This window comes from Odocoileus virginianus, unplaced genomic scaffold (assembly GCF_023699985.2).
Source record: "Odocoileus virginianus isolate 20LAN1187 ecotype Illinois unplaced genomic scaffold, Ovbor_1.2 Unplaced_Contig_1, whole genome shotgun sequence".
Taxonomy (NCBI): domain Eukaryota; kingdom Metazoa; phylum Chordata; class Mammalia; order Artiodactyla; family Cervidae; genus Odocoileus; species Odocoileus virginianus.
This window is the reverse complement of record NW_027224318.1, coordinates 5,710,558-5,723,375: the sequence shown is the minus strand read 5'-3', so window position 1 is coordinate 5,723,375 and position 12,818 is coordinate 5,710,558. Positions and strand designations below refer to the sequence as shown.

Below are 12,818 nucleotides of genomic sequence, written 5' to 3'. Positions count from 1 at the left end.
TAAGTTTCCTCTCGCGAAGAGAGGCCATAGGAACCATGAAGAAAATGCTCCCCTAACCTGCACAGAGAAGTAGATCCACGCTCCACAAGATGCACACTGAAGTACCCATAGAAGATTACCACTCAGATCTCCCTTCTAGACAACCTTCTATGAGTAAGAATGAGTAGCTGCCATCCAGCTGCTATACTTTTGGACCCAAAGTAGTCTTCACACTGAGGTCATGCTCTCTTCAGGCTGCTACCAGCTAATGACTGAGGAGAGGATGGGTACTAGAGTTGGACTGTTCCTGTCTGACACAGGACTCCAGTAACAGACAATATTTGCCTGAATGATGTTTTTTTCAGAGTAAGGCTCTTTCTTTCTTCTCTCTCTCCTTGTATAGCCTAGCATCATGGACTGAAGTCTCTTCCCTCCTGTCCCTTCTTCTCTTCTTTATCTTCCACAGGTGTTTCCCCCAATAAACTACTTGAATGTCTAATTCTATCTCAGCATCAGCTTTTTGGAGGGCTTCAAATCACAAAAGACAAAAATTATAAACTGGACTTTATATAAAATATGAAAAACATCATACTTGAAAATTTAACTTTCAGAAAATTGAAAAGCAAGATACAGATCTAGAAACCAAACATTTGGAATACATATATCTGACAAAGGACTGTTACTAGAATATGTAAAGAACCATTATAACTCAGTAATAAGAAGAAAAGTGACAATCAAAAAATGGCTAAGAGATGTGAACAGACCCTTCATCAAAGAAGATATATAAATTGGTAATAAAGGCATGAGTAATAAGCATAATATTACTATTCATCAGGGAAATGATTAAAAATACAATGACATAAGATTCACATGCACTAGAATGTCTAAAATTAAAAATACATTAAAATAGTGATAATACCAAGTATTGGTGAGGATGTGGAGGAACTGAAACTTTCATATATTGCTGGTGGGAGTGTGGATAAACCATTCTGGAAAACAATTTGGCAGTGTCTTAAAGTTAAATATACATCAATTATGTATCTTAGAAGTTTTCCCTAGAAATAAAAGCATGTGCCCAAATAAAGACTTGCACCCACATTTTCATCAAAAAGATTAATAAATAAAACAAATATGGTGTATACATACACTGGACTACTATCTAGCAATAATATGCAATGAACTATTGATGTATGCTATAACATGGATGAATATTAAAGCATTGTGCTAAGGTGAAAGAAGCCAGACATATTCCATTTATGTGAAGTCCTGGAATAGGAAAAATTAATCTATAGTGCTAGATTGCTTGGACTATGGGTGTGACTGGCTGAAAAGTAGCACAAACATTTTGGAGTGACAGAAGTTCTATATCTGGATTACAGTGGTATTCACACACATATACATATGTACATACATCTTTACATATGGTGGTATAAGGCCTAAAGTTAAGGCCCAATATTGTGTGCTCCCTCAACATCTAGGGAAACCAGGAGGACCTCAAATGTCCTAACCACAAGTTCCCCTCTCCAATGTGCTTCCATGTAGAGGATCCTCCAAACAAGCAACTCCTTTGATCATAGAGACCAGGCACAATTCTTGCTTATCCCTGAGTAGAGGGTTTCAATTTCTCACCAGCATGAGGAATTATTCGAACAAGCCAATCATATCCTTCCCTGGGAAACAGGGGTACTGTATCCTCTTGATATTACAAAGCCTGCCCCCAAGGCCCCTGCTTGCTCCCTCAGTTCCCAAATGCAACCCCTCATGTGGTATGCAGTGTCTTCCTCCCCTGAGTTGTGAGTATATGTGACCAATAAACTACTGTTGATCTTGTTGGCCCAGTGTCAAGTGTCATGTGCTCAGCCATCCCCATAACCCTAGAGAAGGAATCCCTCCCTCACCAGCAGGATGCATAGGAGGCAATTAAAACACACATACACTTATACACATATACATACATCCCTGGGGGGTATGTTCCAATACCCCCAGTGAATGCTTGAAGCCACAGATGGTACCGAACCCTCTATATACTATGTTTTCTCCCTATACATACATGCCTATGATACAGTTTAATTTATGTTAGGCACAGTAAGAGATTAACAACAATAGCTATTAGTAAAATAGAACAAGTATAACAATATACAGGAATAAAAGTTATGTACATGTGGTTTCCCTCTTTCTTAAAATCTTATTGTACTGTACTCACCCTTCTTTTGTGATGATGTGAGATGATAAAATGCTTACAGATGAGATGAAATGAGATGAACAATGTAGGCACTTGACACAATGTTAGACTACCATTGACCTGATATGTCAGGGAGATCATCTGCTTCAAATGATCCTGGATCATCAAGCCATGATGATGTGGAGTGCTGGATGGCAGGAGCAGATGATGTCATGCCTGAGGATACCAGGTGGTCTGAAGAGGGTGGAGTGGGCCATGATGATAAGATATTTGATCACGTTATTCAGAATGGCACTCAATTTAAAGCTTATGAATTGTTTATCTCTTGAATTTTTCAGTTACTATTTTCAAACCACAGTTGGCTGCAAGTAACTGAAATCACAAAGAGAAACTGAGGATAAAGGGGGAATCTTGTATGTATTATATATTATTTCAAAATGCATTTCAAATTGTATTGACGTGTACACTTAACATGGGTGATTTTACTGCATGTAAACTGTAATTCAATCTACAGTTGATTTTTAAACCTGTAAAAAAAGTTGAGTTGAATATCCACAATTTAATGAGTCATTCTATTTCAACATGCTGCTGCTGCTGCTGCTGCTGCTGCTGCTGCTGCTAAGTCACCTCAGTTGTGTCTGACTCTGTGCGACCCCAGAGATGGCAGCCCACCAGGCTCCCCTGTCCCTGGGATTCTCCAGGCAAGAACACTGGAGTGGGTTGCCATGTCCTTCTCCAATGCATGAAAGTGAAAAGTGAAAGTGAAGTCGCTCAGTCATGTCCGACTCTTAGCGACCCCATGGACTGCAGCCTACCAGGCTCCTCCGTCCATGGGATTTTTCAGGCAAGAGTACTGGAGTGGGGTGCCATTGCCTTCTCCACTATTTCAACATAGTGCCGTACAAAAGGTGGAGGAACTATGAGATGCTTACTAGAGACGCTACCAAAATAGACTTGATGGCTCAGGAAGAACTTCTGAGAGACACGAACAGATCCTGTGAGTAGGAACTGGTCTGGTGAAAGTTATGGGACAGCAAAGAGGAAATGAAAAGTGTCCCAGGGACAGGAGTTGAAAAGCTAGAGAGAGGCTAGCCTATGTCACATCCAAGAATGGTTCAGTTCCTAAGCCAGAAACTTGGTCCCATCCCAGATCCTTATGTCTCCCCAACTTCCACCTTCCAACCAATCATTAATACTCTATCAATTCCTAAGCCAGAAACTTGGTCCCATCCCAGATCCTTACGTCTCCCCAACTTCCACCTTCCAACCAATCATTAATACTCTAATGATGTCACTTTTATTTCACCATCCTCTTTGTCTCTAAGCCCTGGAAAATTATCACTTGCAAAATACTCATTACTGGACTTGACCTACATTCCATCTTCCCAGAATCTATCTACAACATCAGCCCCAGGTGAAGGTAAAAAGGTGAAAGGGGTGAAAGTCTCAGTCATGTCTGATTCTTTGCAACCCCATGGACTGTAGCCCACCAGGTTTCTCTGTCCACGGAATTTTCCAGGCAAGAATACTAGAGTGGGTTGCCATTTCCTTCTCCAGGGGATCTTCCGAACCAGGGATCAAACCAGTGTCAATGTATTGCCGGCAGATTCTTTACTGTTTGAGCCACCAGGGAAGCCCTAGAGTGAACATTAAAAGACAAATCTAATATCAGTCCCCTATTCAGTATATTTCCATTGTTCCCCAGTGAATACAGAATAATTCATATATGCCTTAAAATTACATAAGAGATTTTTCACGATGTAGTTTTGTACTTTTGCTATCTCAACTCCTACCATGACCTCTTCCTGACTTTTATATACTAACCACATTCTCTCCTTCTTCTGAACTTCAGATTGTGGTGACCCTCTTTAATTGGCATCACATCTCAACACATTTACTACTTCCTCTATTAAGATGGTCCCTGACTCATCTAGGGCAGATATAAGTATTCTTTATCTTATGTTCCCACTGTATTATATAAAGCCCCAAATCACTATCATAACCTAAAAATAATTTAAATTCTTACTGTTATTATAGTTACAGCAGGTCCTACATACTGAGTTCTCAGACTTTATTATTTACTGAATTCTCAAAAGGAATCCAATATATATGTATTATTTTACCCACTTACATAAGAGGAAATATGGCTTAGGAAGGTTAAGAAATTTGCCTAATTCATACAGGTGGAGTGACCAAGCATGGATTCAAGAACTTCTTAATTAAATCAAAAGCTGAGATTTCATATAGACATTTTTTCCACTACAGCTATATGCACTCTAAATTCCTTGAAGACTTAGGCCATAATTTTGTAATGGTGTATCCACAGTTCATAGTAAACGCCTGGGGCATAGGAAGTACCTGATAAATAATAAGTGCCTGACTGTCAATTAGTGAACCAATCGATTAATCAAGATTTGCAGAGAAGATTGAAAAGGGATAGCAAATGAATTGTGAAGGCATTATACTAATATTAGGCATTATATCATATGTTAACTAACTAAGACATACAATCTGATAAAGATTAGAAGGCAGAATGCACCAATGTAATATAATATTTCAAATTTCAATATGTTGCTGTAAAAACATTAATCCGTGTTGTTAGCATTCTCTTGTATCTCTATGTTACATAGAGATTTTGGAATGTACAAGATGAAGCAGCAGCACTAGTGATTGAACAGGTTAGCATGAAGAGAAATAGTAAGGAGTATCATTTTTGCTTTTCTGCCCATTGCAGAAAGTTATAATTTTATTTTCCTGCAGACTCTCAACCAGGTTTCTACCTAGATTAACAAGAGCAGTTCTGCACTCCCTTCTCTTCCACTTATCAAGGCTCCATAAACGTAAATGCTTTTTCTGAACTATCTGTCATTCTAATTTCCTGAATAATAAACTGAATAAAACTTTGACAGGTGTTCACCAACAAATGTGTGGGATTCATCATTTGTAAAAATTAGCTGTTCTGCTTTCAAAAGCAGCTTTTTGGAAAAGAGAAACTCTTTCCCCAAAGTCTCCTAGCTGATTTCTTCCTGACATTGCCTTGGCCAAAATTTGATCCAGATCCATTTCCCAAGGAAGGGGCATGGAACTGATGGGTTTGGAAGAGTCAGCATCTGAGACTGGGTGATCACCAGCAGGGTGTCCATCACCAGGACCACCACAAGGTTATCTTTTTTGCTGAATAATACAAGACACCACATCAGCCACAGAATGGCAGGGGACATACCTTCTGAGCAAGTCATGGACCCCACTTATCAGACCATGGAGGGAGAGGTGTCATACTCATGGAGACTCAATTTCTTTCTGAACATCGTCTGACATTTATTGAAAATAAGGGAAAAAAAGTTTGTCCCGGTAGTGTAGAAGAGCTAGGAAGAGTGCAGGGGTTACTGTGCTCAACAAAAGGCACACACCAGAGAGACAGCTGCACATTCAGAAGAGAACTGGATTCTGGGTGAAACCAACAGGACCACAGGAGATAATGAGTGACTTGATTTGGCTGCCAGGCAGCCCTGGGACCTAGTGGTCACACCCAACAGGAACAGAAGATGTCTCTTGGATAGGGAAGACCTGGGTCCCATCACAGGTGAAAGGCTGGCCGGCCCCTCCAGGATGGTGGCGAGCTGTTGGAATCCTTGTTTGTCCAGAGGCTGTGGCCAGCTCAGACACCTCCCGGGTGAGTCCAGATCGCCAAAGGCTGCAGGCTGCAGGTGGGATGCGGTGCACGGTGATGGCCGCCGCAGCTCAGGTTTCTGGCCACCCGGAGGCGAGCCTGGGAGTCTGGCAGGGGGCGGGCAGTTGGCAGCGGCCGGGTGTGGGTGGTCAGCCCCATGGGTAACAGGAGCCCGGCTTGCAGTTGGAGCGCAGGACCGAGTCCAAGTGTGCAGGGAAGAGGCCTGGCTGACCCGAGAGGGCGGCGGCAGCAACTGGAACCTGGAGAGCTATTCCTGGAACAAAGGCAAGCACTACGCGGGAAGGGACACGAGCACGGGGGAGATCGCGGCCACCCGAAGGTGAGAGGGGACACGGCGGGAGGACGCCTGTGGCGATCTGGGAGGCGGCGACTGGCGCGGCGGACCCTCTCCCGAGCACCCGCCCCCAGACCCGAGGCGCTCCAGGCCTAGAAGTCCTCGTCTTCCACCCAGCCAAACACCCGCTTCATCTCGGCCAGGAAGCCCCGGTAATCGTTGAGGAGGGGGCTCTGCTTCCTGATGTAGGGGATCACCCACTGCAGGGCTGGCCCGGTCATGCGGGTGATGAGGAATGTCACCTTCAGGGCATCATTGGTGAACAGGTTCTCGTCCACTAGCATGTAGGCGCCCGTCTGCACGATAAACTCCGGCAGCCGGTCGGTGTCGCCATCAAACGTCTCGGGGAAGGGGATCGGGTTCCTCCACCGACGTGTCTGGGGCCGAATGGGCAGGGCCAGGAGGGCCTTGATCAGCTGCACTCGGCCGTCCATCAAGCCTCGCTCTCTTTGCTGGGCTCGATGAGGTTCAGCGGAGACTGGCGAGGAGGTGTGGCGGGAAGTGCGTGTTTACGCGGGCAGACTGGTCCCCGCGTGGGCGGAGTCGTGGGCGGTTCCGGCCGCAGTTTAGCTCCACCCAGGTGGCCTGGCTGTCACTAGTGCGCAGGTGCGAAACGGAACCTAACAAGGGCCAAAGAGGACCCGGAAGAGGCGCTCTGCAGGAGAAGGGGGCGGGCCTCCTTGGAACCAAGGAGGCGGGCAGTGAGGGCAGTGCGCAAGGGGCGGGGACCAGGGGAGGAGCCTTGGACACCTGGCTCTGCATAGTGAGGGAGGAGAGAGTCACTGCCTAGGGCGTTGGGTTGGCCTCCACTTCACTGCTTCCACCCCTGTCTCCGCCCTAGTGTATCGTCTGCCTCGACCTTTCTTGAATGCAATTCTGTGAACATGTTTTCCTGCTTATTCATGGATCTCTCAGAGAAGTATTTGCACCGCTGGTTGTAGATTTCTTTGCCTTGCACCATAGTGGGCCTTCCCAAATATTAGTCAACATAATCAAGAGCAGCATATTCAGAGAATAGTGCACCATGACCAGGGAATGTAAAGGAGGCTTAAATGTTAAGAAATCTCTCGATTTCTTACAAAGCTTGCTGGAAATTCTGCCAGTTGCCCACTCCTGAGACAATTTACAACACTGCAATTTGCTTTTTATGGCCAGCAGGAGATGGAAAAGGAGTCAGCTTAGAAGATGGAGTTGTGTATAATGTAACCTATTCATAGGGGTAACATTTGTCATTCTGTGGGTTAGAAGCAAGTCACAATTCCCACCCACACTCAGAGGCATCATCAGGAGGTTGGGAAAGACTCTAAAGTCTGTCGCACTGTGGGTGTATGTTCTACAGTTTGGTGATTCATTCATCAGTTGAAGGGCACTTGGCATGTTTAAAGCTTTTAGCAATTATAAATAAATCAGCTATAAACATTCAGATTTTTTGTGAGCACATATTTTCATTTCTCTAGGGAAAATGCCTACAAGGAAGATTCCTATGTCATATCATTCTAAAAGGAAAAAAAAAAAAAAAACCTCTCATCAAACTAGGAATAGAAGGAAAATCTTCTATTTAATAAAGTGCATCTACAAAAACCTACAGATAATATACTGTAAAATGTGAAGGCTAGAATGCTTTCCAACCTTATTCGAGAATGGAAGCATGCCTATTCTCACCATTCAATTCAGTATTGTACTGGAGAGTCCAACCAGTGAAATAATGTAAAGAAAGAAAGGTAGGAAGAAAAAAAAATGAAGGAAGGAGAGAAGACAAAGAATCAGAAGGCATCTAGATCGGCAGAAAGAGAGAAGGCAAACTCCTTGTTCAAAGAGGACATGATCATGTATATAGAAAACAGATTGCCTAGGATCTAGGCTCAACAACAACAGAAAACTAGAACTAATGAGTGAACTGAGCATATTTGCAGCACACAAGGTGAATACACAAAAATCAATTATGTTTCTAGTAACAAACAAGAGAACTTTGAAATTAAAAATGTTTTTGTTGCTTTTCAGCCATGCCACTTGGCATGCAGGATCTTAGTTCCCTAACCAGGGATCGAACCTATGCCCCCTGCAGTGGGAGCATAGAGTCTTAACCATTGGACCACCAGGGAGATTCCAGAAACTAAAGAAGTTTTAAACACCATAAAAATGTTAAACACTTAGAGTTAAATATGACCTTCCTGAGATAAATGACAATACATCTGAGTAATGGAGAGATATCTATTCATGGGTTGGAAAACAATATTTTTAAGATATCAATTATCTCCAAATTGATTTATAGTATCAGGAAATTTTTCAATGTTAATATGTAAAAGTAAGTGATTCTAAAGTGAAGTGTGAAAGTGTTAGTCGCTAAGTAGTGTCTGACTCTTTTGCAACCCCATGGACTGTAGCCCGCCAGGCTCCTCTGTCCATGGAATTCTCCAGGCAAGAATACTGGAGTAGGTAGCCATTCCCTTCTCCAGGGGATCTTCCCAACCCAGGGATCAAACCCGGGTCTCCCACATTGCAGGCAGATTCTTTACTGTCTAAGCCAACTGATGCTAAAACTCGTATGGAAATGCAAAGGACACACAATGACTAAAACTAGTTTAAAACAGAACTAACTTGGAAGATTAAGAATGTTAGGGGGACCACAGACTGAAACCACCCACCCTAGCCAGGTACCATAGTAATGACTTTCGAGAGTTATCTTACAACATACCTTACAACATTACAGTTATCTTACAACATGTTATCTTACAACAACAGGAAGTCCTGTTAAGAAATGCAGAACTAGTAAGCTACCACCAACCAAAAGAATTTGGAAAATGTCAAAATAATCCTTCTCTCTGGAATTCATCTTGGCTGAGCATTGTACAGTTACCAGGAAGGACTCAAGTCAGAGCGACCAGCCAGAGAAAACCCAGAAATAAACCCCATTACAATGAAACGTGAGACTTCAAGCCACATGGCAGAGCAGTTTTCCTGTTCCCTTACCCTGCTGCCCTTCTCCTGGTTGCCCCCTCCCAATAAAGTATCTTGCTTTGTCAGCACGTGTGTCCCTCAGAAAATTCATTTCCAAGCATTAGACAAGAGCCCACTCTTGGGCTCTGGAAGGGGGTCCCCTTCCTGCAACAATACTATTTTATGTCAAGATTTATGATAAAGCTACAGTAATTAAGACAGTGTATATTGTCATCAAGATAGACAAATAGGTGAATGGAACAGAATATAGAATCCACAAATAGACCCACACATATATGGAGGTGTCAGTGCAGATCTGTGGAGAAAGGATAATACTTTCAGCAATGATACAGGACCAATTAGATACCCATATACAAAAAATAAATTTCTGTCAATACCTCATTGTACTTGTGCTCAGTCACTCAGTTGTGTCCGACTCTTTGCAACCCTTTGGACTGTAGCCCGTCAGGCTTCTCTGTCCATGGGATTTTTCAGGCAAGAATACTGGAGTGGTTGCCCTTTTCTCCAGCAGGAGATCTTCCACGACTCAGGAATTGAACCCATGCCTCCTGTGCCTCCTGAATTGCTGAAGGATTCTTTACCCCTGAGTTATCAGGGAGGCCCTATCAATACCTCAAACCATACACAAAAATTAACTCAAAATGGTTCATAGACCTAATGGCACAACCTAAAATTATAAAACTCCTTGAAGAAGAAAGGAAAAAACCTGAACAACTTTAGATTAGGCAAAGATGTCTTACCTGTGACATGAAAAAGATAATCCATAAAAGGAAAATTAGGTAAATAGGACTTCTTAAGATTAAATTTTGTGTTCTTAAAAAAACACTGTTAAGAGAATGAAAAGAATAAGGACAGGCTGGGGGCAGGTGTAGGGGCGGTGTGTGTAAATCACATGCCTTTTTAAGATTTGAATACAACTTGTGGAGTCCTGCCCCAAGGCCACAGATGCGAGGCCACAGATGCGAGGCCTTGCACCAAAGTCACAGAAGTGGAACCCAGAACCAAGGTCACCTCCAGAACTGACTGAGCCCTTTATAACTATTGCCAAAAGACTCCTTGATCTTTACCAGCAAGCTTTGTGACCCCGAATTAGGCAAAAATGCCCACCATGGTACTCATCCTACAGTGCCCTAGCCAATCACCTAATGCCACCTTTCCAGCAGGAACTTTCTTTGTCTTGAGGCTATACAAATTGGCTACTAACCCACAAAAAGCATTGACTCTCCCGTGAGCCAGCCCACTGCTCTAACAGTGTCCAGTTGGCTCTCCCTGGCCTGCCCCATTTGCAGTACCTTCATTATCTCTGCTCCCTGATCTTAATAAAGTCACTCCCTTCTGAAATACTGAGTCTGGAAAGTCTTTTCCAATCCATGCTCATACTGCCACAACACAACTCACCATTTAAAAAGTAAACAATCCAACTAAAAATGAGCAAAATATTTGAACAGACACTTCACAAAAGAAGACACACACACACATATGTATATATATGGTAAGTAAGAACACAAAAAAGATGTTAATCTTTAAGAATTAAGAATTGCTAGAGACACAGACATAGAGAACAGACTTGTGGACACAGCAGGGGGAAGGAGAGGGTGGGATGAATTGAGAGAGTAGCATTGAAACATATATTACCATATGTAAAATAGTTAGTGGGAAGTTGCTGTATAACACAGGGAGCTCAACCTGGTGCTCTGTGACAACCTAGAGGGGTGGGATGGGGTGGGAGGTGGGAGGAAGGTTCAAGAGGGAGGAGATATATGCATAGTTTTGGCTGATTCATGTTTTTGTATGTTAGAAATCAACATGACAGTGTAAAGCAATTATCCTCTAATTAAAAATAAATTTTAAAAAAGAATGACAAACTAAACCCACAATGAGTTACCATTTAACAGTTTTTAGAATGGCCAAAGTAAAAACAAACCAAAATCAGAAACACACACACACACACACACACACACACAACTTGACAATAATGTCACTGTTTGAAGAATAAATTAATTTCTCATAAAATGCTGATGGGACTACAGAAGAGTAGAGCACTTCGGAAAACATTTTATCTCTTTCATAAGGTTCCTTTATGCAACTTTGCAGAATAAAATCCCCTTGTCTTGTTGTTCAGTCACTCAGTTGTATCCGACCCTTTGTGACCCCATGGAAGACAGCATGCCAGGCTTCCTTGTCCTTCACTATCTCTCAGAGCTTGCTCAAACTCATGTCCATTGAGTCAGTGATGTCATCCAACCATCTCATCCTCTGTCATCCCCTTCTCCTCCTGCCCTCAATCTTTCCCAGCATCAGGGTCTTTTCCAATGAGTTGGCTCTTTGCATCAGGTGGCCAAAGTATTAGAGCTTCAGCTTCAGCATCAGTCCTTCCAGTGAATATTCAGGATTGATTTCCTTTAAGATTGACTGGTTTGATCTCCTTGCATTCCAAAGGATTCTCAAGAGTCTTCTTCAACACCATAGTTCAAAAGCATCAATTCTTCAGAGCTCAGCCTTCTTTATGGTCCATTCAGGACTGATTTCCTTTAGGATTGACTTGTTTGATCTCCTTGCAATCCAAGGGACTCTCAAGAGTCCTCTTCAGCACCATAGTTCAAAAGCATCAATTCTTCAGTGCTCAGCCTTCTTTATGGTCCATACATGACTCCTGGAAAAAACATAGCTTTGACTAGATGGATCTTTGTTGGCAAAGTAATGTCTCTGCTTTTTAATATGGTGTCTAGGTTGGTCATAGCTTTTCTTCCAAGGAACAAGTGTCTTTTAATTTCATGGCTGCAAGCACCATCAGCAGTGATTTTGGAGCCAAAAAATTAAAGTTTGTCACTGTTTCCATTGTTCCTCAGTTATTTGCCATGAAGAGATGGGACAGGATATTATGATCTTTGTTTTTTTAATGTTGAGTTTTAAGCCAGCTTTTTCACTCTGCTCTTTCACTTTCATCAAGAGGCTCTTTAGTTCCTCTTCACTTTCTGCCATAAGGGTGGTGTCATCTGCACATCTGAGGTTATTGATATTTCTCCTGGCAATCTTGATTCCAGCTTGTACTTCATCCAGCCCAGAATTTTGCATGATGTACTCTGCATATAAGTTAAATAAGCAGGGTGACAATATACAGCCTTGACATACTCCTTTCCCAATTTGGAACCAGTCCATTGTTCCATGTCTGGTTCTAACTGTTGCTTCTTGACCTGCATACAGGTTTCTCAGGAGGCAGGTAAGGTGGTCTGGTATTCCCATCTCTTTAAGAATTTTCCACAGTTTGTTGTGATCCACACAGTCAAAAGCTTTAGCATAGTCAATGAAGCAGAAGTAGATGTTTTTCTGGAACTCTCTTGCTTTTTTCTATGATCCAATGGATGTTGGCAATTTGATCTCTGGTTCTTCTGCCTTTTCTAAATCCAGCTTGAACATCTGGAAGTTCACGGTTCACATACTGTTGAAGCCTGGCTTGGAGAATTTTGAGCATTACTTTGCTAGCATGTGAAATGAGTGCAATTGTGCAATAGTTTGAACATTCTTTGGCATTGTCCTTCTTTAGGATTGGAATGAAAATTGACCTTTTCCAGTCCTGTGGCCACTGCTGAGTTTTCCAAATTTGCTAGCATACTGAGTGCAGCACTTTCACAGCACCATCATTTAGGATTTGAAATAGCTCAACTGGAATTTCA

General features: G+C 42.5%; 1 protein-coding gene across 1 annotated transcript; it reads right to left on the bottom strand.

Annotated features, from left to right (window-relative positions):
- Positions 1–5,454: 5,454 nt before the first annotated feature.
- On the bottom strand, positions 5,455–6,823 carry RTL8C (retrotransposon Gag like 8C). The gene has a single exon (XM_020905562.2). It carries the CDS (start codon positions 6,618–6,620, stop codon positions 6,279–6,281), a length of 342 nt encoding a protein of 113 aa, XP_020761221.1. The 5' UTR covers positions 6,621–6,823; the 3' UTR covers positions 5,455–6,278.
- Positions 6,824–12,818: the final 5,995 nt, after the last annotated feature.

Coding starts and splice junctions, on each gene's coding strand:
- RTL8C (XM_020905562.2), bottom strand. CDS start 6,620: ATGGACGGCCGAGTGCAGCTGATCAAGGCCCTCCTGGCCCTGCCCATT.